At 34.9% G+C, this 26,733-nt stretch overlaps 1 protein-coding gene across 18 annotated transcripts in view; it reads right to left on the reverse strand.

Moving 5' to 3' along the window:
• Positions 1-26,733, reverse strand: part of NRXN1 (neurexin 1) — a 1,100,495-nt gene that overhangs the window by 465,068 nt on the left and 608,694 nt on the right. For all 18 annotated transcript variants that reach the window (XM_063443956.1, XM_063443955.1, XM_063443963.1 and 15 more), the window contains 3 exons: positions 22,824-23,205; positions 20,485-20,675; positions 1,617-1,790 (listed from right to left, as the gene is read on the reverse strand). In XM_063443956.1, coding sequence (XP_063300026.1) covers positions 1,617-1,790; positions 20,485-20,675; positions 22,824-23,205 — 747 coding nt within the window. The remainder of the gene's footprint in view (positions 1-1,616; positions 1,791-20,484; positions 20,676-22,823; positions 23,206-26,733) is intronic.

The following is a 26,733-nucleotide window of genomic DNA, read 5'->3' on the forward strand; positions in this document are numbered from 1 at the left end:
CTTTTTTCAGTGCATCCCTATGAGGGGATGATGATTGGCCAGCAGGGAATTTGACTGCACCCCCACTCCACCGCCATAGTTGAGATCTTCCTAGGAGGTGGATTTGGGGTGGGGCCAGTGCTGGTGAACCTGTGTAGCTCTGGATATAAGGTGAGTTTTCACCCTATCTAAGGTGGAGCACTGAGTGGGCCAAGGTGCTAAATAGTGTTTTTAACACTATAGGGTCAGAAATACACATTTGAGTTCCTGACCCTATAGTGTTCCTTTAACATTTTTAAAAAGATTAACATTTTTGATTATTTTAATATTTTTTATATATTGCTATAATTTTCATAAATCATATATTTTTGATATCTTGAAATGTTAAAAAAAGCATCTGAAAACCAATCTTGAATCAAAGTTAATGATTCAAATTGCCAAAATGTAATGTGACCATCACATTCTTTGACATGCAATACATATAATGATGTATGTTTTTATATAATAATAATAATAATAATAATAATAATAATAATAATGAGGATGATAATAATAATTATAATAATAATAATATGATTTAGGAAAGCAAATGAGAATTTCACATAAATCTTTTTTTTTAAATGTGCTTCCTTTGTTAAGATGAATTATTTATTGTATCTATGTTTTAATAATATGTAATATTGTACTAAAGGTAAAAAAAAAAATCAAAAATACAATTTTGATAAAATGAAATTTAATGGAAAAATAAAATTTAAATTTCACAAATGAAACAAAGGAAATGGAATGGAATATGATATGTCAAAATATGAATTAAAACAAAATACAAAAATATAGAAAAAACAATCAACAACAGATGAATTAACATGATGTTTTAGAATAAGCAGAATATATTAATTTAGAAAAAATATATTTTTAACTACTACCAAATCATTTTAATACAGGTTAAGCAATAACAAACAACATTAAAATCTATTATATATATTAGAAATTCTAAAAAAATATTTATCAATGACGGATTGAAAATTAGAAATTATTTACTTTGATGTTATATTCAACAAAACTATGTTTTCTTTTATCAGTAGTGATAAGAAAACTAAGAATTTTTTATACTGTTTAATATGTTTTATAATGTTTAATATATGCAAATTTATGTTGTAGTTAAGAAAAAAAAACTATTTAGAAAAAAACATGTAGAATAAGCATATTCAAACTTTAAAATTACAAATTTAAGGAAAATAATTATATAATATACTAGTAAACCATATAGTGCTCTAATAGCATTGGCTAAGTTTTAAATTAAATGTAACAAAGGATTTGGCATTTGAATATTCTATCTTTTTTCTCTACAAATACATTGTATTCTAGTAATATGTATAATACAAGACAATATGAAATATTACTCTGTATACATTGCATGCCATAATCTTTTCACTTGACATGTGGGCTTATCCACTCAGTAGTTTGGAAGGTTTAGATAATTCATATTTATGCTCAGATTAAAAAAAGAATAATTCTGTATGCCATTAATGAAATAGTAACGGCATGACATTTAAGATATGTATTCATTAAAGTACTGAAGGTTCTCATGCAAGAATTATTGGCTGCAAAATATACAGTGTTGTTTAAACTTTCTATACCTTCACATCCTCTTTCTATTTGTCCATTACACAAAAGAGCATCTGAGATCAAGTCTGGAAGACGTCCGTTGAGGTCAACAGAGGCAAGGCAACCTTGGAATCCTTCCTTGGCATGGACTAGTTTGGGCAACGTTTTGTACATTTCTTTGGCAACACCTCCGACGTATAGGTCACCTTAAAATATAAAAATATAGAAATGACATTTAAGACATTGTTCTAAATAAAATGTTATGCTACCTAAACAAAAAACTGTTAACTAGCTATTGTCAGTGGTTTTATCTTTGAAAATGATGCAATAACTCTGAACATATGTATTTAAAAATTCACTCTCAAGTTAGTTAACATTCATATGTTCTCACAATAAAATTGAAAAAATCAATTAATAACATGATAAGGTTCCTGCATAGATGTACATGTACATATGCTATTAATTATAACAGTAGAGGTTTCTATTGTGTGTAGGGCCCCTTATATGCAGATGTTATCCATTTTTATCACCCACATTTTTCATGTATGTCAATATATGTATATGTTTTGTCAGGATTTGTAGAAACCAAACACATAATTGAAAGGAATGAAAAACTTAAAATGGAAAAATGTGTGAAAACTCTGCAATTGTCATATCTTGGCTCTTTTACCCTAAATTTTGTGCGTAACCTTTTCGATAATGAGGATTCGGACTTCACAACAAATAGTGTGTAATAAGCCTGCCAAGGCTTTAATAGTTTTCCTTGCCTTTTATGTATATGAATTTGTATCTTTTAGGGAAAGAGAGCCAATTGGTATATTCCCAATACAATTGTCATGTTGCTTTTTAGATAGATAGATAGATAGATAGACGGACGGACTAACAGACAGACAGATAGATAGAATTACAATTCAACTATTTCAAGCTTAAGTAAATTGAATTTAATACACTAACCAAGAAAGACAGCAATAAATAAATAAATCCATTAAGAGAGGAAAACAAAAATGGGAAAAGGTGTATGGTCAAAAAGCAAAGGTTAAAAGAAGATCAATGCACCTAGGAACATTCTGACATTCTGATGTGATAAATGTATATCCAGTGCAGAAATGCCAGCTGGAAAAGGTGAATCTCCTTTTAGTGCAGGCTCTGGCAGTAATGTTTTTACTGCAGATAATCAAAGATGGGGTCAAGCAGAAATCCCTTGTGTCACTAAATGTCAAAGAAGAATCATTGTCCAGACTCCAAGGATGCAACCTCTTACAGCGCATACAGGACTTCTAAAGAATTTTTTTTTCTGCCTTTCTTTACACTAACCACGGATAATATTGTTATTAAAGAAAAGATTAAGGATTAGTAGAGACATATAAAGAAATAACTTGAAGAAAAAAATACAAGATAAATAATTTTCTAAAGTTTGAATAACGAGAAATGATAGCGCAAAATTTAATGTCCATCTTTAGTTTTTTTATGTTATGTTTTGCTAATATGTTTTTTTCATTTTACAAAAAGTGCAGATTTCTATAGAAATTGGCACTTTTATAAATTAACCTTGTAATAGCCACCTGGCTGTCAGTCATGCAACCGTGCCTGTTACTTCCTGGCAGACAATCTATAGATTCCGAACTCGTTTAAGCATCAACTTATTGTTCTTGCAACATTTTATAATTGTCCAATTTATTATTAAATTCCCCCCTCTATAATATTGTAAAGTGCTGCAGAATAAAGTGGTGTTATATAAATCAGAAAATTAATAATAATTGGCCAGAGCACCTGACTTTTAACAAACGTTTATTTAGGAGTTCTTAAGCTTTATTGGGAAGCCTTTGATTGGACAGTCACAGAAAGTCTTCTACTCTGAGGAAGAAGAGGAGTAATTACAAAGGCTGCCGAAAAGAGATATGCAGCTTTTGCAAGCTGTATTTAGATTAAAATGAATAATGAATACATGTTTTTATTGAGGTATATCTACTAAAAATTTGATTTTGTTTTATTTGGGCAGAGGAGTGTCCCTTGAAATGCAACTCAATGTTCATTTTAACTTTTGTTTATTTTATTGATTTCAAAATAAAATAATAGGGGTGTACAACAAACATACATTTTATCAGCCCCATGTCAATGTATAGTTGATTAGACCACATAGCATATGAGGCTGAAGTAATAACCCAATTATCCATTTTCTAGCCAATCAGCAATTAGCGGTTGTTATGACGCTTGTCAGGAAGTCAACTTCTCAGGTTTCTAGTCGAGTGAGAATGTCTTGTTATCTTAATTTTGTATTTCACATAAAAATATTTTATATAACTGCAGACGGCTAAAAAACAAGACTTTTTGTGACTGCTAGTGACAGGGGACAGCCAGAAAATGACACTTTAAAAAATGTAGACTACCTGCAAGGGACAGCATATAAAAAGTTATTTTTTCTTTTCTTTGCATTTTTGCTATTTTTCCATTAGAAAGTGTAATGAATCTATGTCCAAGTTATTAAAATTTCTGAGACATATTGCTATACATTATGTCATTAAAGTATGAACAGTATGAACGAACAATTATGTTTTGAACCAGGTTAAGGCATGTTTGACCAGATTGAAAACCACTATAACCAACGATTATTATCAGTGGAAAGAACTGAATCATTTTCCAACCACACATGAATGATATGAGAGTTATTTCCAGCACCTGATAGCATACAAATAAAAAATCTATTTTAAGCCTAACAAAGTCTGGCTAACAGTCTGGGAATAATGCCAACTAAGATAATTTGATATATTTTGTTTTAATATTGTTTCATTAAATTTATGTGGCAATGTACTAAGTACCAGAAAGTCCTAAGAGAAGACGGTGTCTCTTGTAAATAAGACAGATTACTGCACTGTTGTCCAATCTTTTTTGTAAAACATAGTTTCATTGTTACTTCATTAGGTTGAAAGACAACACAAATATCTTAACTGTTCGCTGATGCTATATAGAGCAATATCTTTATTCACTAAATAGGGAAATGTGAGTTGAAAATGAGACACGATTTGCAAAACTAAAGATTTTAAAATGTTAAAGATTTTGTTCAGTCTTATTTAATTTATCATTGTCATGTTTTGATTTGCATGTTACCTAACTATGGGGTAAATTGCAATCCAGAAGTATCAATAAGGTTTTCTGACTTTTGGCTGGAATTTAATGCTAGTTATCAAAGTGATCCCAATCCAAAATTCACAAACTATTTTAGTGCCATAATGGCATTCAAGTAAAAATGCTTTGATTGTTTTACAGTTGAGTGTAACTCTTGATTTAGTCATTGTTTTGTGATATTAGGTTTGATAGACTGATTTTGGGAGGATAACAGGAAACAAATCTGGTACATACACAGGGTTTTTGATTAAATCACATATTGAAAAATACAGTTAATCAAGTACATTGATGATCCCTATAGTTGGCAATTGTGCATTTCAACTTTTCATAAAACAGAGGGCCAATGCATTGTGTGTTTCTTCTACCTCTAAACCATCACTTACTGTTTTAATATTATTTTTAGCATGTATACAGCAACAATACCCCCCACCCTCACCACCTTCTGGCAGGCTCTGGTATTTTTATGTTTGTATTTTTTGTATTTTTATAACCATGGACTCCCCTAGGGGAGAAAGAGTCTACATTAATTGACGTGCTTAAAGATTTTGGATTGCCTGTCACTTATAAGGTCTTCACATATCCATGCAGAGCCAGTGCTATCCAAGTGCTGGCCTTGCTCTGAATCTTCTCAAGCCGTTGGGAAGATCAAAGATCTTCCACACTGGCCCACTGGCACTGCAATGTGGGGAGTGAAGAGCGAGGAGGACCCTGGAGGCTGAATATGCATACCCCAAGCTGGGTAGCTCAGAGTACTGCTGCATTAATATTTTTTTTAACATTGGGAACTCTAATTTTGAAATCAAATTTTATAGTATCTGCAGATCCATATACGTATTATAAATATTAATTAATAATTTTCCACTGTTATATGTTCATAAAATTTCACTTTGCTGTAGCTGTAGGTCATTGAAAGCAGGGATTCAAAACCTGGGAGATTTGCAGTATACATGCTAAATTAAAGCTATCAGAACTGCTTATTTATTTCCCTGTCCGGGCTTTAATCCTTTTAAGGTTGGAGTAATTCACAATACTACATTGGGGTCAATTTACCTTTGCTCGTAAAAGCCTTAATTTCAAATAAGTCATGAGTAATGCTTTAAACTAAGAAAACACCCTCTGTGATGTGTGCAGGCCGATCTCCTAGTGGTGAATAATACCTGTATTTCCCACTGGGATGGAGATGAAAGAGTTGCCCTAGGCACCAAAACCACTACATCTTATGGAGGTGGTTTAAGTGCAACAACCCTGTCCCTGGAGAGCTTCTCTTCATTATTAGTATTATTATTATAGGCATTCATGTAGCACCAGCATTAATCAATAGCACTTATGGTTAGAATGGTGTTAGACTGATTATTTGGTACAGGGGTTTTTAAAAACAAAAATACATTTGTGAAAAACATTTTGTGACATTTAAAGTTGGTGTTTAATGAGTGAGTTGGATTCTGCATGTTTAATATATATATAAAAGACTGTGATCCCTGGTGCTTTTCGGAGCTACAGAACTATGGTGTATATATATCTCGATGTGTCTTTGGACTGGTCCTCAGTGCTTTACTATGAGAAACATATGATTAAACAATGTAGTGTTCTAGTGCCTATGGTGCCAGGAGTGCCCCGGGGCCCTCTTATTGTTAGCAGACAAGTTGTTTTAGTGGTTTCACTTATTTCCTGCACGTGGAAGTGAGACCCAGTAGCTATAATTCAGTAATGAGAATGTAATCAATACATTGTACTATTAAACCCTCCATAAAATGTATAATTTTAAATATATACTAACCTGATATTAGCTTTCTATCTTGCACATGCTGTTATACTAGGTATAGTGAGATAATTCACCAGTCCTTGTGGGTACAGACAAGTACATGCACATCTTTTGTATCAGCATCATTGTACAATACTGTGTATCTCTGTGATGACAAAAGTTTTCAACTAACATCCATGAAAAGTTTTAATTTCTTTATTCAAATATAATGCTATTTTTACTTTCTGGGAATTTTGAGGAGAATGTCACGTTGAGGCTACATCAAAAATGTTTGCAATTTTGTTAAGGTCTCGAAAGTCCTTCGTAAGCAGCTCTAAAGAGATATCTTTCTATAGCATCAGCTGAAGCAGCAGGTTTCAAATTATCAAAACTTTTTTTATTATATGCTTGAGCAGTCAAATCTTCTGAAAACAGTGTATGCCTACTTAGGAAATCTCACAACTGACCTTCATCCACTCAGGCTTATAAAGAGTGGTTCATCTTATGGTTGGAAATTATCCCACGATCTGCTATTATAAATGATTTAGCAATAGCTATGTCATTAAAGGTTATCATTACGTTAAATAATTAGGATTCCAACACTATTAATTACCTTCAAAAAGCTGTTCGTCTAATGTGATACAGAATGACTTGCTCTTTTGCCTTCTTTCTAAACCTCTGAAGGCCATATCTAAGTATTTAAATTATTTTTTTCAATTCTTAAATCTTACATTTATAAAGTAGACCTAGAACTATCTACATTAATGAGCTGATTCCAAGAAAAGATTTGTCCACTATAAATACATCTCCACAGGCACCCCCTCTAGTCTTCTGACCATGTCCCCTCTGCTTGTAAAACTTTTATTTCTCCTCAAGAACATATATAAATTTGTTGTGCTCAAGTTCTTTAGTCATATTCTCATTATTTTTTTCTGGTTATGCTCAACATTCAACCTGCTCTCTCTTACACCAAGTTTAGGATTCTTTTGACCTCATCCCTTTGGACCTATTGCTAAAGATGAATTCTCATCTAAAGTAACATCTTCAAATTTTCCTTCTCAGCTTTTATTCCCATCACAAACATTCCCAGCACAACTTATTAAAAAAAGAAAAAAATGTGTTCTTTACTGGCACATTCTCTTGTCTTTATAATGTTTTATATTCTTCAGTGGTAACTGTGTAAAAAAAGTCTTATATTATATAGGATAGCTTCTGAGTGCTTCTTGAAAGTGTTGTTTGTTGAAAACCATTAGTGTCTTAGTTTTCCAAGTAATTAAACTAACCTTCATTTAGATGGCAACATTTTTTTATATTTCTTGTATTCCCGACAAAAAAGTGTATTCTCTGGAATCCCTCGGTCCTACTTTGCATATGTATGAGACACTGTTACCAGGGGTTTTACTGTCTATTGGGAAGTTAATTATGAAGCTGTCTATTAACTATTTATATACACCTCTCTCAAAATATATGTTGGCTTTTATTTTTTCTTTGCTCTGTGTAAATACACACCAGGACATTTAGTACTTTTAGATGAGATTATTTCGATTAGTATTTCAGTATGATTATAATACCTACTTCTTTGGTCTAGCAGAATTGAATCCCTTAAAAGTGAAACACAAGCTTTCTCTGTAAATTCATTATTATGGTTAAATTATAATTCTATCTATCTATCTATCTATCTATCCATCTTCTCTTTCTGGTTTGGAGAGAGCACTTTGCAGAAGCAGCACTGACAAGGGATTTTGCAGTAAATACAAAAACTCTAAATGTGAGTGCCAATTTGTCTTTGTATTTGAAAAGTATATAATTTCCACAACTTAAGAAGTGGTTGTTTTGTAAGGAAGAAGGAAAATGCCTTTTTTGGCCATTCTTTCAGAACAATATATTAAATGAGTGCCACAGAAAAAGGACAGAATCACGTTTCTGAATCATCAACATGTAAGAAAAATTGTGTTGAAAATAACTTTTCATTCCTTAAAAGGTATATTTTATAGCTAAGTATCAAAATACAATCCAAAACTAGGATAAAAAATGGAAATGTGAAGAAATTAAACAAAAGAAGGAATATTATGAATGAGGGAAAAAATAAAAATTGTTAAAGCTTTTAAATATTCACCAGCTTGTTATATATTTGAAATAATACTAACTAGGTTCTGACTCTTTATAATTGTTTTGGTTTAGCTTACTAAGTCTATAGTTTCACTATAATTTTAGATTCTAGTTCCCATAATTCCAGACATAAATGTGAGCAATAAGCAACATATTTTTTAATGAAACTTTAAATTAAATTCTACAGTATAGAAAGAGCTGAGAACACATTACTAACACTTGCTTCATTTAAAAAAAAATGACTCTTATCACACAGTGATAATACTGTGATCCCTGGTGCTTTTCGGTGCTACAGAACTGTGCAAATTAATAATGTATGCCTAGTTATAAGACTTTAATGGCGTGCTGTGCTATACTTAGTTTTCATCAGAATCTGTTAGTCACATTTATAAAGAGCTCTTAGTACTCTTTCCAGCAATAAAGGGTCCCGTAAGTTGTAGAAGACCCTGTTATACATTATTTATTGAAAAGATCAGCACTCTTCAAATTATAATTGATGCCTCAATAGGTGTTTTGGGAACACATACATATAAGTCACAATCATATTAACCTAAAAATGTCATCTTACTTTGAAAGTTTTATTCAAATTCTGTTAAATGTTATAAAGTTGCAATTTTTAGATCTTCACAATCAAAAAAGAGGAACTCGCAGTCCCAATAAAAAAAATTACAGTAATATAGGTTAATGTTTAGGCAAGGGTTTCTATCTATAACTGGTCTTTGTGCATTTTCTTTAAATTATTTTGTAAATACTGCATTTAAAAAAAATATTAAATGCTTTATTGTTCCTTTGGAATGATAAAAAAAATAGAAATATTAGAAAACAGATTCCTTACCTGTTCTGCCTAAGTGCTCATGTGAAACATTCAGCAAGGCATTTACTTTTGGTATATTTTCCTCTGCCATGCCAAGTTTGTAAAAGAATAATACTTTATGATCTAATTAAGACATGATCATTTGGGTTTGATACTTTTTCTAATTTTTTCTCACACATTGTATACAATTAAAATTATGTGATTGATTCACCCCATTGGTAAATGTATTTTTAGCCAGACGTAATTTAACTTGGTTATAGCTCACTCGTATCACAAAACTGTGTCCAAATGTACATATACATGCTTGTACAGCTTTTTTAAACTTTCTTTAATCTCTGTATGTCTGTGTTTTACATTTTTTTTTTTAGCAAAATAGAAATACACCTGGCATCAGTTGAATTTGTATTTTCAAACTAAAAGGCTGTGACAAACAATACGTGGTATATATAACAATCATTGACATTTATACTGACTTGAAAGAAAAGCAAATAAATAGATACAATTTTAGGGCCATACAAGATTACATGCCCAAGATAAAATACCTATTTTGAACTCAGGTCATTAAAGGGACACTATAGTCACCAGAACAACTACAGCTTAATTAGCATAATCATTACCTGCAGGCATTTTCATGTTTACATTGCCCTCTAGGGATACCTCCTGTGGCCACTCCTCAGATGGCCACTGGAGGTGCTTCCTGGGGCAGTGCTGCCACACTCTGCATGGAGACACAACATTTTCCTCATAGAGATACATTGCTCCAGTGTTTGGCCCTGCCTCCTTGCTGATTTCAGACAATGGATTGATAAAATTTTTTTTCAATTCTGACGATTCTGTCATCAAGGCAGGGTACTAAGGGTGAGCAAGTCACCGAAATGGTGGATGTTTGTGTTCCTAACCCTATAGTGTTCCTTTAATAGTAGACCTTGGAAAAATAATTAAGACTTGATAAAGTTGATTTAAACCTAGCTGGACTAACTCTGAAAGTCGCTCTTATGTATTATTCTAAATAGATAAGCATCAGCTGTTATGGGGAAGCCAATCTGTATAAAGCATGGTTTAGAAAAGACCAGGCACATTATCAGAAGCAAAGACTGTAAATTGTTGCTTTTCAGCATTAGAGTTGAAGTTGTTATTTTGAACACAGATACCAGTTAGTAAGGTTCTTTTGAGTTTGTAGAGGGAAAGAATTTTCTATGAGTATTTTATAGTAGTGTACATGAAGTAGAAGTAGAACCACAGCAGTCACTTGACACTTAACTGAAGATAAAGGGGGCGGTGATACTGTTAATAACAGGAGGTTTGGAACCTCCCCAGAACTACACTTTGATGGTTTTCCCTCATGACATGTGGAACTCCTAAAAACATGTTGCACCTGCCTCAATCTCAATGAACAAAAGCTGAGAACAATGGTGATCATTAGTGATATCGCGAACATAACATTTTCGGTTCGCGAACCGCGAACGCAAACTTCCGCGGCGGGTGGGGGCCATAAAAATAATGAGGGGGGGACCTACTGTCCTCCCTCTCTCCGGCCCCCACCCCTGGGTGGCGGGTGGGGGCCATAATGGTAATGGGGGAACCTACTGTCCTCCCCCCGGCCCCCACCCCTGGGTGGCGGGTGGGGGCCATAAAGATAATGAGGGGGCACCTACTGTCCTCCCCCTCTCCGGCCCCCACCCCTGTGCGGCAGATGGGGACCCTAAAAAAACAATAAGGGGGACCTACTGTCCCCCCCCGGCCCCTACCCCTGAGCGGTGGGTGGGGGCACTAAAAATAACAATAAGGGGGGACCTACTGTCCCCCCCCGGCCCCCACCCCTGAGCGGTGGTTAGGGACCCTAAAGATAACAATAAGGGGGGACCTATTGTCCCCCCCCAGCCCCCACCCCTGAGCGGTGGGTGGGGGCCCTAAAAATAACAATAAAGGGGGACCTACTGCCCCCCCGGCCCCCACCCCTGAGCGGTGGGTGGGGGCCCTAAAAATAACAATAAGGGGGACCTACTGTCCCCCCCTCCCCCCACCCCTGAGCAGTGGGTGGGGCCCTAAAAATAACAATAAGGTGGGGACCTACTGTCCCCCCCCGGCCCCCATCCCTGAGCAGTGGGTGGGGGCCCTAAATACAAAGGGGGGGACCCTAGTCAAAAACCCAAAAAAGGGGGTGGGGGCCAGGGGGGAGGACAATAGTGTTTTTTTTTTTAACAGTGAGCAGCCACAGGCTGCTCACTGTTTAGTTGACATGCCCCTACTCGCGGTATTGCGAGTAGGGGCACAATTTACTAACACTAAGTAATTTTTACTTAGTATTAGTAAATTTGGCTGAAAGACCACAAAAAAATAATTAAAAAATAGGGCGGACCGAACATCGCATATGTTCGCCATCCGTGGCGAACGCGAACATGCTATGTTCGCCGGGAACTATTCGCCAGCGAATCGTTCGGGACATCACTAGTGATCATCCCACATATATATATGTAGGACTTAGATGGACCATTCACTGGATCATTCATGGTTAACTAGGAATACAGATATTCCTTGTACTCCACAAAGTCTTCCACCTTGGGGACGGTGGCAAGACTAGAAATACCTACTAAGCCCTTGTTGTCCCTATAGAATAAAGTTATTCATTCTATTAGTATTTACTAACTTATTTTGTAGCACTTTACAATATTATAATGGGGGATATTTAAAAGTGAGTGATACAATTAGAAAATGTTATAAAAAACAATAGGTTGATGAAGACCCTGCTTGAACAAGCTTATCATTTAGTGGAGGTGGTGTATTAAATTGCAATGATAAGGGCAGAGTCGAGGATATCAACCAAGTGACAGGGTAGAGCAATAGCAAAATAGGAAGGTGAGAGTGTGGACCCTATAAGAAAAGTGATAGATAAGATTGTGAAGTTAAAAGGGATGGTCCAATCAGACGTTTACTTGGATAGAATGAGTCTCATTTCGATTTGTTATGAACGGTTTGCTTTTTTAATTAAAAGTCTGCAATTTCAATTAATGTTGCCAGCCCAATATTTTGTTTGTTTGCTTGCTTGTTTGCCTTTGGATATATTAATGGTAAAACAAATATTTATATTTGTTGTTTAATGCAAATTGATAAAGAATAAAATAAATATGTTGTTTTTTCAGTATATAGCAAAACTTTGAATGCAGTACGTTATCTACACATGTCACAAACTGAGATCTAAAATACATACAAAAATACATATTTAAATCTAACTCTTGTAAAATAGAAAGGACAAAACACTGCAAAAGTGTTTGAGCAATGTCGTATGCCGTAAAGGGACACCTGTGGATTGGAAGAATAGACTTGATTTTCTGTTACGCGGTTTTATATTCTCCTAGAACTGCTCTTTAAATAACATGGAGCCAGCAACCACAGGCAGAAGTACAAAAGACTCAATTCAATGGGAAAATGTCCTGTCCCTCAAGTAGATGGGACTGACTAACAAAAGTCTTTTCATTAGAAACATAAAGTATCACCTTGTGGTTGTATATACATGCTGCTGGAAGCAGAGAGATTCCTAATCTGTTGTTATTACCTGCCAATACGTGAGCCAGCCGCATAAGCAATGCAGAAATTAAAATGCATCCCATTAAATGTAAAGGTTTGAACATTCTGTGCTGGCAGAACAAGCACCGCTGAAATTAGAAGCTATACAGGCCAAGTGAAAGAAAATCTACGAAACCCAGTCTGCATTGTAATAATCACCTGTGGTACACCAACAGTCCACCTAGTTTAAGCAATAAAAAGAGCGAGTAACAGAACGTACAGATTTTATCCAAAAGTAATGAGTTAGTAACATCTTATGTTTGCTTAAGCTGCTTTCACAAGCCGATAAGGGACAAATTAATGTTGAGAAGGAAAATGACTTTTGTGAAAAATATATGGCCTCTTGTTTCATTATATTGTATGTCCATTCCGGCCAACAAAGCCTTTCTGCCGTACTGGAGGAGAATTATGAGGCAAAAAGGATGAGATTAACAGGAGAGTTGCAGAACCATTTGAACTCATTGTCCACATTCAACATAATGAACTGACTACATTATATAAAAATTGAGAGATAAGAAAAGCCTTCACTTGAAACAAGTCATTTTATGGAAATTACATTTTTAGCAGATGCTGGTGGTTCCTTTGAACAAAATAACAATATAATTTATTTAATTTCGTATCACATATTTATATGTATATATAAAATATACAGTCATGCACTCAACTGGCTTTAATGCTTGCAAACACTGACTTATATTGACGGGGATTCAGATGCAAGATGGGATGATAGACTGTACAAGTCTGCTGCACCCTATGGTGTTGCACCTACTCTATACTAACTTCATGACTTCTCATTTAAGATGAACCTAGTTATACAGGTCAATGTTTGTTTAGGTACTGTTTAAAATCCATTATTGGGAAGATCATATTTTCAACTAAATCCAGTTAATTTACCCAAATCAGGAAGTTTTAGAAACTTTATAGACGTTAAAGCTACTTTCTGGCAGCATCTGTGTAATCTATGCAGGTGCAGAAGAATGGACCATTTCTGTTCTATATTATCTAGGAACACTGGTCAACTACCAGTTATGCACTCCTCTCTGGTTCTGTTTCTTCATTAGAGTACATAATTTATACATTAAATTGCAGAAAGCTCCAAGCAGACCAATGCCGCAATGTTAATGGATTCATCTCAAAAGAGCAACAATTAAATTAGTAGAGAGTAAGATCTGACATTAACAGGGTTCACTGAAGTTGTTGTAGGCTTATGTGCATTACATCAAATATCACAATATCTAAAGGAGATATATTAAATGTTATCGCTTCAGTACCAGTATTTATCATGGTGAAATGGTTGAAGATGCAGTTGATCAGATGTAATGCAAGACAAGCAGTTCTAGATCACCAGAGAATATAAGACCTTATTCTCTCTCCAGATTAAGACATGACTCTTTGAGAGAGCCATCACCCATTAATTTTCAAAATATTTTATATATTTTCCATCTGTTTTCTATAGTTTCTGCATATTTCTTCATATTTTCTGTCTTTGCCATTTTCCTTTAATGGGTTGGAACACATAGCATCATGGGGACGCACCACTTGAGAGCACGCAACATCAGATGACAATGGTGTTTTGTCCTACAGTGAAGCTAATGAGACTAGCTCAGATCTTCTTGATCAATGTGGATATCAGTGGAAGAGGGTTAGTGGTAGTCAAGTGCTGCAGAAGAGGTGCTTATCTAGATATATGTTTTTTTTGTTTTTTTCCATTACATACGTAAGCATTACAAAAGGGTGGTAATATTTAACCAAGGTTTTCTGTAGCAGAAGACATGACATGATACCTAGATGTCAGAAAAGGGCAAATCGTCAACCACTAAAATCATGTAGATTATAATGCCTACTGATAAAAGATATTTAGAGCTAACTTCAATGCCGAGTATGACCATAACACATGTGCTATGTAAGTAATGTGCAGAATTTCCTTTTTTTTTTTTTTTTTTAAACATGGGATAGGTAGTTAATTTTGACATAATTTTGACATGTTTCCTGCAGATTTTGTGTTCAGGAAAATAAATCATCTGTTTTCACAGAAAAAAATGCTTGATAATCCATTGCATGGGTTTGGCATTCTCTATCTCATATCCTACTGATCGAAGGAGATATCAACTTGCACTTTAATTCTTTTCTCCATCACATCTGCTTTGATGAGGAGAGCAACGGGTTTATTATGGGCTAAGGATTTGTTTTGTTGTGCGCTGGGCCATTATATCTATCTAATAGGAGGTCCTGCATGTCCAAGATATCTTCTCAGTGATTTAGAAGTATCTCCAGCTGCCAATATAGCCATTTATGAATGGGAAACAGTGAGATAATGACAAATAACTTTATCAGGGGCCAGTCACTTTTTTAAATATTGTCAGAATCATAGTTGGGAGAAAAAATCCTTAACAGTCCTAAAATGCTATTTTTTGTTTCCACTATATAGTTCTTTGTAAGCAGGGATATTAAATGGGATGTGCAGAAAAAAATAGGAAATTAGTGATTAATAGCAAAAAGAAAACAAACAAAAAAAAGCTTTTGATCGGTATTGCTATTTTTTTTTTCAATTTAGCATGATTCAGCTGCAGAGAATCCATACCGGTCTCTCTTACTGTGCGTGAAAATTGCTAACAATCACTTGTCCAAAATTGTGCCACATTTTCACCGGACCTTCAAAACCTTAAATTACGCTGACTCTGAGTCAGTTAGTCTCATAGAATATCACTGGGAGTTGTCTATTGCTTGACCATATTATTTGTGTATCAGAAGGAGTAGACAATGCTACATTGTAAGACTGCCCTCTAGTGGTAAACATGTGCCATGCTTTGTTTTCAAAATATAATTATCTTTACATTATGTTATCAGAGGTATCCCTATCCCAATAATTTCACAAGATAAAATATCTGTCAATTTTAGATTTAGCATGGCCATGAACTTCAAATCTAACTGTATATAATGTGTATTCTATGTCAGGAGTCACTGATGGCTAACTGCAGATCTCTGTGGAATACATTCTTCAAAATTCTAAAGTAGACTAACAAAATAAAAATAACACATATCACATCGTTTTTTTTTTTTTATAATAGTGGTCAAATCCCCTAGCAACCAATTTAAAGACATGACTGCACACATTAACCTTATTCTCATATAGCCAAGGCATTAATTACAGCTATGTCTGGGTAAAATCTGTTTTTTTTTTATATTAGCTGTGCTTTGATAGATCCATATGATGGTTACCGTGAGGGGCCAAATTTCTAAGGAACAGAGCTAGTGTAGGTTTTCTCATCTAATTCTAGCAGTAATTTAATTTTATCATTTGCAATGCAAAATAACACATGAAATGTGTCCACATTGCCGTAGCTTGTTTATCAAGATATATAGAGAGGATACTTAAAGTGAGACTCCAGGCACCCATACCACTTCTGCCCATTGAAGTGGCCTGGGTGTCAACTCTCATCACCCTTAACCCTGCAAGTGTAATTATTGCAGTTTTTATAAACTGCAATAATTACCTTGCAGGGTTAAGTCCTCCTCTAGTGGCTGTTAGAGGGACTTCCAGCTTTTTAGACGTCTTTTGGTCGTCTAAACGACGCTGGATGTCCTCACGCTGTACTTTCCAATGGGGAGGACTAACGCGCGCCTGGGGTCATTGAAGCGCATGCGCATTAGGTCTCCCCCTCCGGCGGCAAGGGAGGAGCCTGTCCCAGTGCTGAGGAACATCGGTGCTGGATTTAGGTAAGCGTCTGATGGGATTTGAACCCTTTCAGCAATGTGAGATGGGGGGCGGGAGGGAGGGGTGCACTCCAGGATTCTGCAGTGCCAGGAAAATGGGTTTGTTTTCCTGGCACTAGAGAATCCCTTTAACCCCTTAAGGACCAAACTTCTGGAATAAAATGGAATCATGACATGTCACCCATGTCATGTGTCCTTAAGGGGTTAATGGGACACTTTAGTGTTATGAATACAAAACTGTATTCCAAGCACTAACATGTTCCTCTGCTCTTGCGGCCCCCTCCCAGCATTGTAAAGTGCTAAATAACCCTTTCTTAACTTACCCTATTCCATTGCTGAGGTCCCTCTGTGCTGGATTGCAGTCTGTCTCCTCCAACCTCTCTTTTCCAACGTCATCTGACTGGGAGGACGAAATGCACGAGCATTAGGCCTTTCCTTGTAGGAAAGTATTGCCTCAATGGGATTTTCTCTAATGCTGGAGAGCATGAGGATTTCCAACGTTGTTTCACGCCAGGAAGTGCCTCTAGTTGCTATTTGGTAGACAGCCACTAGAGGCAGCCTTATTTCTTGGTTTCTCTAAAACAGCAATGTTTTACATTGCAGGGCTAAGGGGGACAGGGACACTGCATCCAGACCACTTCAATGAGATGAAGTGGTCTGGGTGCCTATATTTTCCCTTTATTGGTAAATTATGTATTAGAGGAAAATATTAAAATAATGCCAATGCAGAGTTTCAAGGATTTCAAAACAAACCACAAAGATAAAATGTTTACAGAAGATGGCATATATTATGCTTCCGTATTTTTTTTATCTTTTACAGTCCATGATTTTCTTTAAAATTAGCATTATAGCTAGAGCTTGGATTCCTTTAATCTTGGAGCAGCACCAGGATGCACATTGTATTCTGCCTGAGACTCGTGGGAAAAACACTCTAAAGTATCAGCTACCGTTTTTAGCTCAAGGCCGATAATGACATAGTGGAAAGGAGCTGTGGAATCAGACTAGAATTATTTTTGTTTTCTCAGCTACCCTCCTACCCAGTAATTATCGTGAGGTGTGTTGAATTAAAATGGTAATATCTGCAGCTGCTGCCTAGTAGCGTAACTACTACGAATATCAGATGGGCTCAGGTAGACGGGCTCCTCGTAGGGGATACACAGAAAAGGCCAGGCATTGGAAAGACCGGTTCATTATTTTATCAACAAAGTTATGGATTGTTTATTTTGCTCAAACTTTCAATGTACATTGTTTTTGTTTGTTTTGTATACATAGCCCCCAGGATCCATAGCAGTGTGCTGGGTTTTCATATAGTACATTGATTTACACTAATAGTACATGATGGGATGTTGCTTTTGTGGCAGACATATTGAGCCAGTTTTCATTTGTGTATGCTTATGGTAAGGTGCAGTAATTGTCTTATGCACACAATAAGCAGATACCTAAGACAGTAAGTGAGCTTGTGAGGTTTTTTACGGAACGTGTGTACCATTATTTGGGATACCATGTACAAACTTGGTTTATAACAAATACTTTTTGCAGACACATAATAAGTTTTAACTATTAGACTTTTATACGTATCACTCTTTTCTTTACTTTAATTTTTTTAATTAATTTGTCTGTTTCCTGAGTTTATAAAACTTTTTGTACATAAAAATATAGTTTTTTTCTCTCATAACGTATCATATAAATAAGTGTGACTCTTATTCTTGACATAAAATATTTCAAGGGACACTATAGTCACCAAAACAACTTTAGCTTAATGAAGTAGTTTTAGTTTATAAATCATGCCCCTGCAGTATCACTGCTAAATTCTCTGCCATTAAAGATGTAATTATTTTTGTTTCTGTTTATGCAGCACTAGCACCTCCCCTGACTGTGGCTCATACAGTCTGCATAGGACATAGCAAGCTTTTAACAGTGCCAGTGATAAGAAATTCTAAATTAAACATAATTTGCAATAAAGGAACTGTAAACATTACATTACTTTTTACAGGAAGTGTTTAGGAAGGATGTGCAAGTCACATGCAGAGAGGTGTTACTAGGGCTGCATAAACAATGTGATTTAACACCTAAATGGTAGAGAATTGAGCAGTGAGACTGCTGGGGCATGATCTATACACCAAAACTGCTTCATTAAGCTAAAGTTGTTTTGGATACTGTCCTTTAAGCAAAGAGAGGTAAACCTTAGTATGGGATCAGGCTTAATAAATTAATTAAGGTGATATCATTGCGAGCCTGGAAAAGTAGTTTTTGAGTTTCTGTGGTCTCCAGTACATGTGATGTAAATGCTTGTGTTTTACTAATGTATGTTGTACTACACATCATGTTGTTTTATAGAGTTGTTACTTTAAAAATAACCGAATAATGAGTTAACACAAGAATTCAGCATTAAATGGAAGGACTGACAAACTAGGATTAATATGTCAGCAAGGACATTTCTAATGACTTAATCTTGACTAATAAAAACAGGTCAATACCGTGTTATATGGTTCATAAACATCCATGGCCTATCCCATTAATATCTTGGACTTCCTTGATTTAGAGTCAAGGAAACTATTTCGTACATATGTCCAGTAAATGGATTTTGCATTTCTTAACCTACAACTGCATCCAATACTAATTTCTCCACATTTATCAATAAACCACTGTAATTCCCAGAACGCAGATATTTAATATAAATTACTTCTCTGCTGTTTCTTTCATTCATCATTAACAAATCATTCTTTTTGTTTCTTTAGTTCTAACTAGTATAGAATATTCCGTAAAGTGTTAATGATTTCTTTGACATTCATTTGGTTTGGTTCAATAGACAGTGAATGTAATTGCAAAATAAATGACTTTCCTTAAGGTGATTGCTGTTTGTTCCCTTAAGTTTTAGAGTTTGCAGTTTTCCTAACTCTGCTTATCTGACATAAGATACAAATCTTCTGCATTCCTTTATATAATGTAAAGGTATATGATATGTATGCATGTAGATTGTTAGAGTGTAAGCTCGTATTGGCAGGACCCTCTTCACCTCCTGTTCCTGTATGTCGATCATGTTTTGTTAAAATTAAACTGTTGTCTCCCTTACCTACATAGATTGCTGCAGAATATTTATATTTTATATACTATATATATACATGTTATATAATATATATATATCTATATATATATGTATATGTATATATATATATATATATATATATATATATATATATATATATATAGATAGATATATATTATATAAAATATGTTGTATATATATATATATATATATATATATATATATATTTGCTATATTTTAGACTTGATTCCAAGGTCATCAATCCCATTAAACTGCTCAATTAAATAAAATTAAATATGTAAAAATAAAAAAATATCTATATTAACAACAGTGTTTGATGTCAGTCCTGTTTGTCTTGCAGATTTATATTATTCAATGACATTATGTTTATGTGAGCCTCAGACAATAATTTACTAATAATTCTATTTAATAATAAGTACAGCCATTGCCGAACATGCTAGCTTGTTTGTAAGATACAAATTATACAAAATAAATGTTACATCATAACTTGAGATTATGCTTTGACATCCCCTAATACAGGTTAGGAAAACCCTTGGCACTCCAGATGTTGTGCACTTGATCTCCTATAATGCTCTTACAGCCATAATGTAGGCAAAGCATCAGTGGAGATGTAGTCCACAACATCTAGAGTACTAAAGTTTACCTACCCTGTTTTATTTACATGTTCAAAATGCCTGGCATGTTGACCAGTGTAGCCAGAATGCTTCTGGAGTTTTAGGATAGAAGTCATTCTGGATATAATTCATGAATTATTTCTGATGCTCTTACTTTTAAGATCCAGGTTCCTTGCTCCTGCTGTGCTCTGAGTAGTGATTTTTGTGTCAATTTTAACTGTATGGAGGTTACTGGTGTCCCTTGATATCATGACATTGTGCCACTGATGGTCATTCAAAGGTTTGTTGGAGCTTCCTTTAATAAGATTTGCACCATTCCCCAAGTCAAAAACGTAATGTAAATATCTGAAAAAGAAAACAAGTTATATTTTAATTTTAATTTCATCCATTACTAATCTAGATATAGTTATAAGGATCCATTATCAGACACAATGCTAAAAGTCTTGCAATAAGAAGGAACATTCCAATGCTCACCATACTCAACCATCATTATACTAAAAGTCATGTCTTCCAATTAAACATAATAATTGCAGTTGAGATGATTACCATTACATACCTTGCAATCATAGCTGGCATTATTTAATAAACTGGCCTTTGTAAATTCACCAAAGTATTGCACATTTTGCCCAGAAATGTACAGTTCCCTTGTGAATTTCCAAAAACACATTACTTAGAGAACATTTCTGATTGTATTTAATAAATTTGTGCATGAGCCTTTATGTTTGTGTGGGTTTATTCATAATGAAAGAGAACGAGGGGAAATATAAGGCATAGAGTGAGGGCATCTTACCCTTCAGAGATAGTCATGTGTAAGAGGTTGGTGTTTAAAGATATGTCCACCCTTACAACTACTGGTTAATTGGTTATATAGCCATAGTTTGTGATAAAAGGGACACTATATGTACCCAGACCACTGCAGACCACTGGATGTATTGTCCCAGGATCCTTAACCCTGGAAAGGTAATTATTGCAGTTTTTGATTAACTGCAATAATTACTGTTATGGGCTAACTCCACCTCTCAATCTATGCATGACATCCAGCATCACCCCTTAGGTGAGCATTGTATAATGTTTTCCTATGGGGCTGTTCTAATGCAAGTGTGACGTCGGCAAGGGAGAAGTTGAGCCAGCGCCGATGGACAGTTTTTAACGCCTTCTGCACCACAGTGGGGTGGTGGGGGTGGAAGGGGCACTATAGGTAAATATAGTGCAAGAAAAATAACAATGTTTTCCTGGCACTATAGTGCTCATATGGATTTATACCTAGTTCTATTAAACCCTGCTATTCATGTTCCAACTACCATAAGTACTTCCAGAAATTAATGCAGTAGGGTCAAAGATCCCTTTGAGAGTGTGCACAACACGTTTCACAGTCACAGTGTTAACTGGGGAGTAATCATTTGGTGATATTAATTAAATAAAAAAAACTGAGGAATAAGCTATTAAATGGTAAAATATATTGTGACATAAACTGCAAAGTAGCTGGATTGGATTTTGTTCTGCGTAATTGAATCTAAATTCTAGCTGAAATGATTTAGATATTCAGATAAATGTGTGCGTGTGTGCGTGCACCTACAGACACTTGATATTTTCAAGTGAACATTGAATTTTTTATTTAAAATAATTCTAACTTCTTTTCTCTGTCTTTTCAACTGTAAATGTTTGTCAAGGATTGTTGCCAATGGCAACTATGACATGTTTCATATATTCACAACATGAGAAAAAAATAATGTGGCATTTAAAAGGAACATTCTGGAGGAGAAAATTATGAAATGAATAGTGCGCTGAGGACCTCTAGTGGTTAGTTGATAAAATGAAAAATAAACAGCAGGCCAGCTTTTGTTATATGTAATTTTACTGCCCCATTTTTGTGAATAGAAAAATGTGCTTTAATCTCTTAAAATGGCAAGCTACGAAGAAAGAAAGAAAGAAAGAAAAAAAGAAAGAAAGAAAGAAAGAAAAAAGAGAAAATAATAATGCTGGATTGGATGCTGTAAGCCACATATTTTATTTATATCACCAATACATTGGTTGTAGACTTACTATAAGTCATTGCTCATGTTAACGTATAAACTTAACAAAGCGTTAATTTATTTATAAATGTGAATTGAACAGATATGGTGTTTTTATTACACACATCTATGGTTTTTGTTAGCCTATCTGAAAAAAACATCTTGTGCTACACATGTTTTCTGAGTAAACATTCAAGTGAATAAAGTTTTCCTACATAGATCCTTTTTCCGATGTTTTTTTCCATCTCTTTCAAGAAGTGGACTTATGATGCAAGAAGTCTATTTTTCCCAACACCCATGTGTAAGGTATGATTGATAATGAGTCTTTTGCATGATAACTATGTACCATAAAAGTATGTAACATATACTTATTATTTGTAGCATATCTTTGTGTTCTGTGACATTTTTTCTATGATTGTATTATTGTATATCCAAGGATATTATAGACGTTTTCTGCATACATTACATTGTCTATACCTACCCTTTGACCAATTCAACTACAATGAAGTCGTTTCCATCCCCGCTGTTATAAAGAATCAGTCCATCTGGAGATGTAGTCTTGAACTGGAAGAAAAGGTGCATAGAGGTATAGGCTTGTAAAGTGGCCAGTGCAACATAACTTGCTTTCGTCTTAAAGGTAACTGGGTCTGCAATGATGTTTCTAAATCCAAACCGAGCATTCAGTTCACAGTAATCTATGTCACCGTTTTTGCACAAATCAATGTATGCCATGCCATTGAATGTTAAACTTTGTAGATGACCAATGAAATTTGAAGGCACAACAGACAGGTAGCGTCGCTCTGTGATTATCCCTGTCTCAATGTTGTGAAATTCCAGCCTTGTGTGATCACCAGTCATCTGACCTGTGGATGATTTAAAAAAACAAGGTATTAGACACAAACACTATAAATATGTCCATTGGGTGTATTATTGGTTGGATATCTATATATTTTTTTTATTATATTTGTCAGTGTTCAATTGTGTTTTTGCCCAATAACTTTAAAAAATGAATATCCCATCAGCACAACCTTTGAGTAATTCCCAAAATTTACCATCATTTGAAATAATTATAAAACAGACAAAAGTTGCCCTCTGTGAACATAAAATGTGGATCCAGTTGTTCCTGATCCAGCCACTATTCGTATAGGCAAACTGAATTGCAATTTATAGAGCCTGGGACGGCTCTTAATCATGTGAGTTACTTTAAATACTCCCCTTGGAGGACTATTTTATATGGTCTGCACTATGCGTAATTGTTTTTAAATCTTTTAGATCGTGTACATATGTCCTGATATTATTTGTAGGTATATTTTATGCTCACAGAGGGAACTTTTGTTTGTTTTATATTTCACTAGTTTGAGGGTGTTAGGGGATACAACTTGTGTTTCTTTTCCTACAAGAAGCGCCTACACACATTTTGCCTTTTCTTTTCTTATTTGACATAATTAATTTGCTATTCGAAGACTAAGCAAACCTGGAGCAAAGTACATGCATTGACAACCCACATTAGTAATCATAGAAACTTAATTACAATTGGTGCAACTGAGTAATTGAATAGAGAGGAACAGTGGATGTCTAGAAGTTGTGATAATGACGGAAGATCTCACACAGTTCATGGTATTAGTTGAAGCTTCTGATAAAGAACACACGTTGACTTAATTGTCACCTCAAAACTATGACTTAATATAATAATCCTTCCATCAAGTTTTCAAAGGAAATAGATTTTGTTTTTTAAATGAAGCACAAGTTAAAAAAAAAAACGAAATCCTACCCTGAGTATATGACAGGATCCTTAAGCCATATACCTTGGGTCAGACAGTGTTTGAAAACAGACAGTCTCTATGGTCTTCCCTAATCTGAGCAGGAAGTGAAGCAGGAAAGATAATGCATAATAACTTTTGGATTTCGTACACTATCTGACCCAAGATGCATGTATATGGCTGAAACATTCTCTCATATACTAAACATATGGACGTGAGCTATATATCACACACCAATATTATATACTTTGATTTAATTTTTAATTTTAGTTTTTTTTTTACTATTTGTGTTTCATTTTCATCTACACACCTCATATCACTAACCTGAATACAAATATGAATATACTGTTATTCTTAACCCTTTTCTCACTCCAATATTGTTCACATCACAACCGCCAAAAGCACACACCTCAAACTGGAAAACAAATTATCATACACCATGGCCTGCTCTGTTGCTGTAACATATCTGCTGAGTGCTGTAGAAAGTTATAAAAAATAGCTCTCCTACCCCCACCTCACAAAATTATAAAGTATCCCATTCACTATATGGCCAAACAAAAATGATGTCCAAATTCCTAGTCCTTATGTTACTTGCCCTTGCAAATTATGTGGAGTCTAACCCTGGTCCCCCAGCTAATTCTAGTCCTAATCTCCCCACTAAAAAAGGCCTCTCTTTTGTGCACTGCAACATTCATAGCTTGCTCCCTAAACGGGATGCACTGCAAACTTGGTGTTCCCATTACAAACCAAAAATCATTGTGCTCTCAGAATCATGGTTAACAACTAAAATACTGCATGCGCAAAATAAGGGCTACTAAATCCTCTCCCAAAGCTAAAATCACCAGGTCCTAAACAAATTTTAATCTTGAAACCTTTATTTTACAAAGGCCTTTGACACAGTAGACCACAACATTCTACTGCACAAACTCAAAAACTCAGGGATTGGTGATTGTCCGCTAACCTGGTTTCGACCATATGTATCGGATTGCTCACAATATGTATCCCTCTCCTAGTCGCGTGTGGTGTTCCCCAAGGTTCCATTATCTGCCCAATACTATTACATTATTTATAAATGATCTGCCTAATGTCTGCAAATCCTCAAATGTACACATGTATGCAGGTGACACAGTAATCTATGCAAGCAAATCCACTCTACCGCAGCTTGAGGTAGAAAAGTGGATCGCAAAAAACAAACACATCCTAAACACTGACAAAACTGTCACAATGATATTTGGAACAGTACCTAAATTACACAAATTACACAATCCCCACCTATCCATCAAAACAAATTCAAATTGCAGACTGACTGCAGTCCACTCTTTCAAATACTTGGGTATGTTGTTAGACCACAATCTATCTTTTGGCCTCCACATAGAAAAACTTGCGTCTAAACTTTATCCAAAACTAGGTGCCCTGTACAGAAACAAATCCTGCCGAAGCCCAACAGTAAAGGAAAATATTGTAAAGCAAATGCAGATGCCAATCCTTGGTTATGGGGATGTAGTATATGCACAACACCGCAAACCCACCTTAATAAACTCAATACGTTGTATAACTCGTTCTGCCAATTTGTGCTACAATGTAATTACAGGACCCACCATTGTGACATACTAAAATAACTAAACTGGTTGTCGCTGGAATCCAGACGCATCCTTCATCTTTCCAGCCTTGTGTTTAAGAGCTTTTCTTGGAAACTCCCACCCGACCTGAGCAGAATGCTCTCCCCAGCTATTCCCACCTCCTATAACCTCCGATCCAGTATCAGCACTTTATTTAGTCTACCTCAATACAAAAAGAAAGTGGCTCGATCCTCCTTTTCCTATAGAGCGCCGCAATTATGGAACGACCTCCCGCACACTTTCAAATCTTCCCTAAACCTAAAGTCCGTTAAGAGATCCCTCTCTACATACCTCAAAACAGAATGCACCTGTCATGGTTGATTATATATTTCCTACCTGTTCTTTGTAAACTTTTGTATATATTGTGTATTGATATTGTTTTTGTATTTTTTTGCACCCTATTGTATCAGTGCATTGTTTTGTGGACCAAGGACATACTTGAAAATTAGAGGAATCTCAATGTATCTTTCCTGGTAAAATATTTTATAAATAATAAATAAAAAAGGAACATTTTTTTCTCATTTTATATATATATATATATATATATATATATATATATATATATATATATATATATATATATATAACATTATATATTATATCATTATTATTATTATTATTAGTATATTATAGGTTATTATATTAAAAAATAGTTTAGAGGTGACAGTTGTCCTTTAAATTGGAGTTAAATACTTGGCACAGAAAAATTACAAAGCTAAAACTAATAATTACTGCTCTCTATCTGCTATCCGACTGCGAAATTATATAGAGACAAGTTTCCCTCCCGGTCCCTAGACTGATCATCTGGGGAGGTAAGTGTGAAGAAGAGTGTGGGCTTTTGGTTTTTAAATTGTTGTTTAATAAAGAGAGAGAAAGCATTGAGACAAAAAGGTTGAAGCAGCTATCATTCTATTACCATGACAACATAAATGCTTGATCAATTTAGTTTTATTTGTATATTTTCTTATCAGACTAGAGTACTGTGGTAAGACTAAGGATGGCTAGAGATGTT

The sequence above is a fragment of the Pelobates fuscus genome, chromosome 2 (assembly GCF_036172605.1).
Source record: "Pelobates fuscus isolate aPelFus1 chromosome 2, aPelFus1.pri, whole genome shotgun sequence".
NCBI classification, from domain to species: domain Eukaryota; kingdom Metazoa; phylum Chordata; class Amphibia; order Anura; family Pelobatidae; genus Pelobates; species Pelobates fuscus.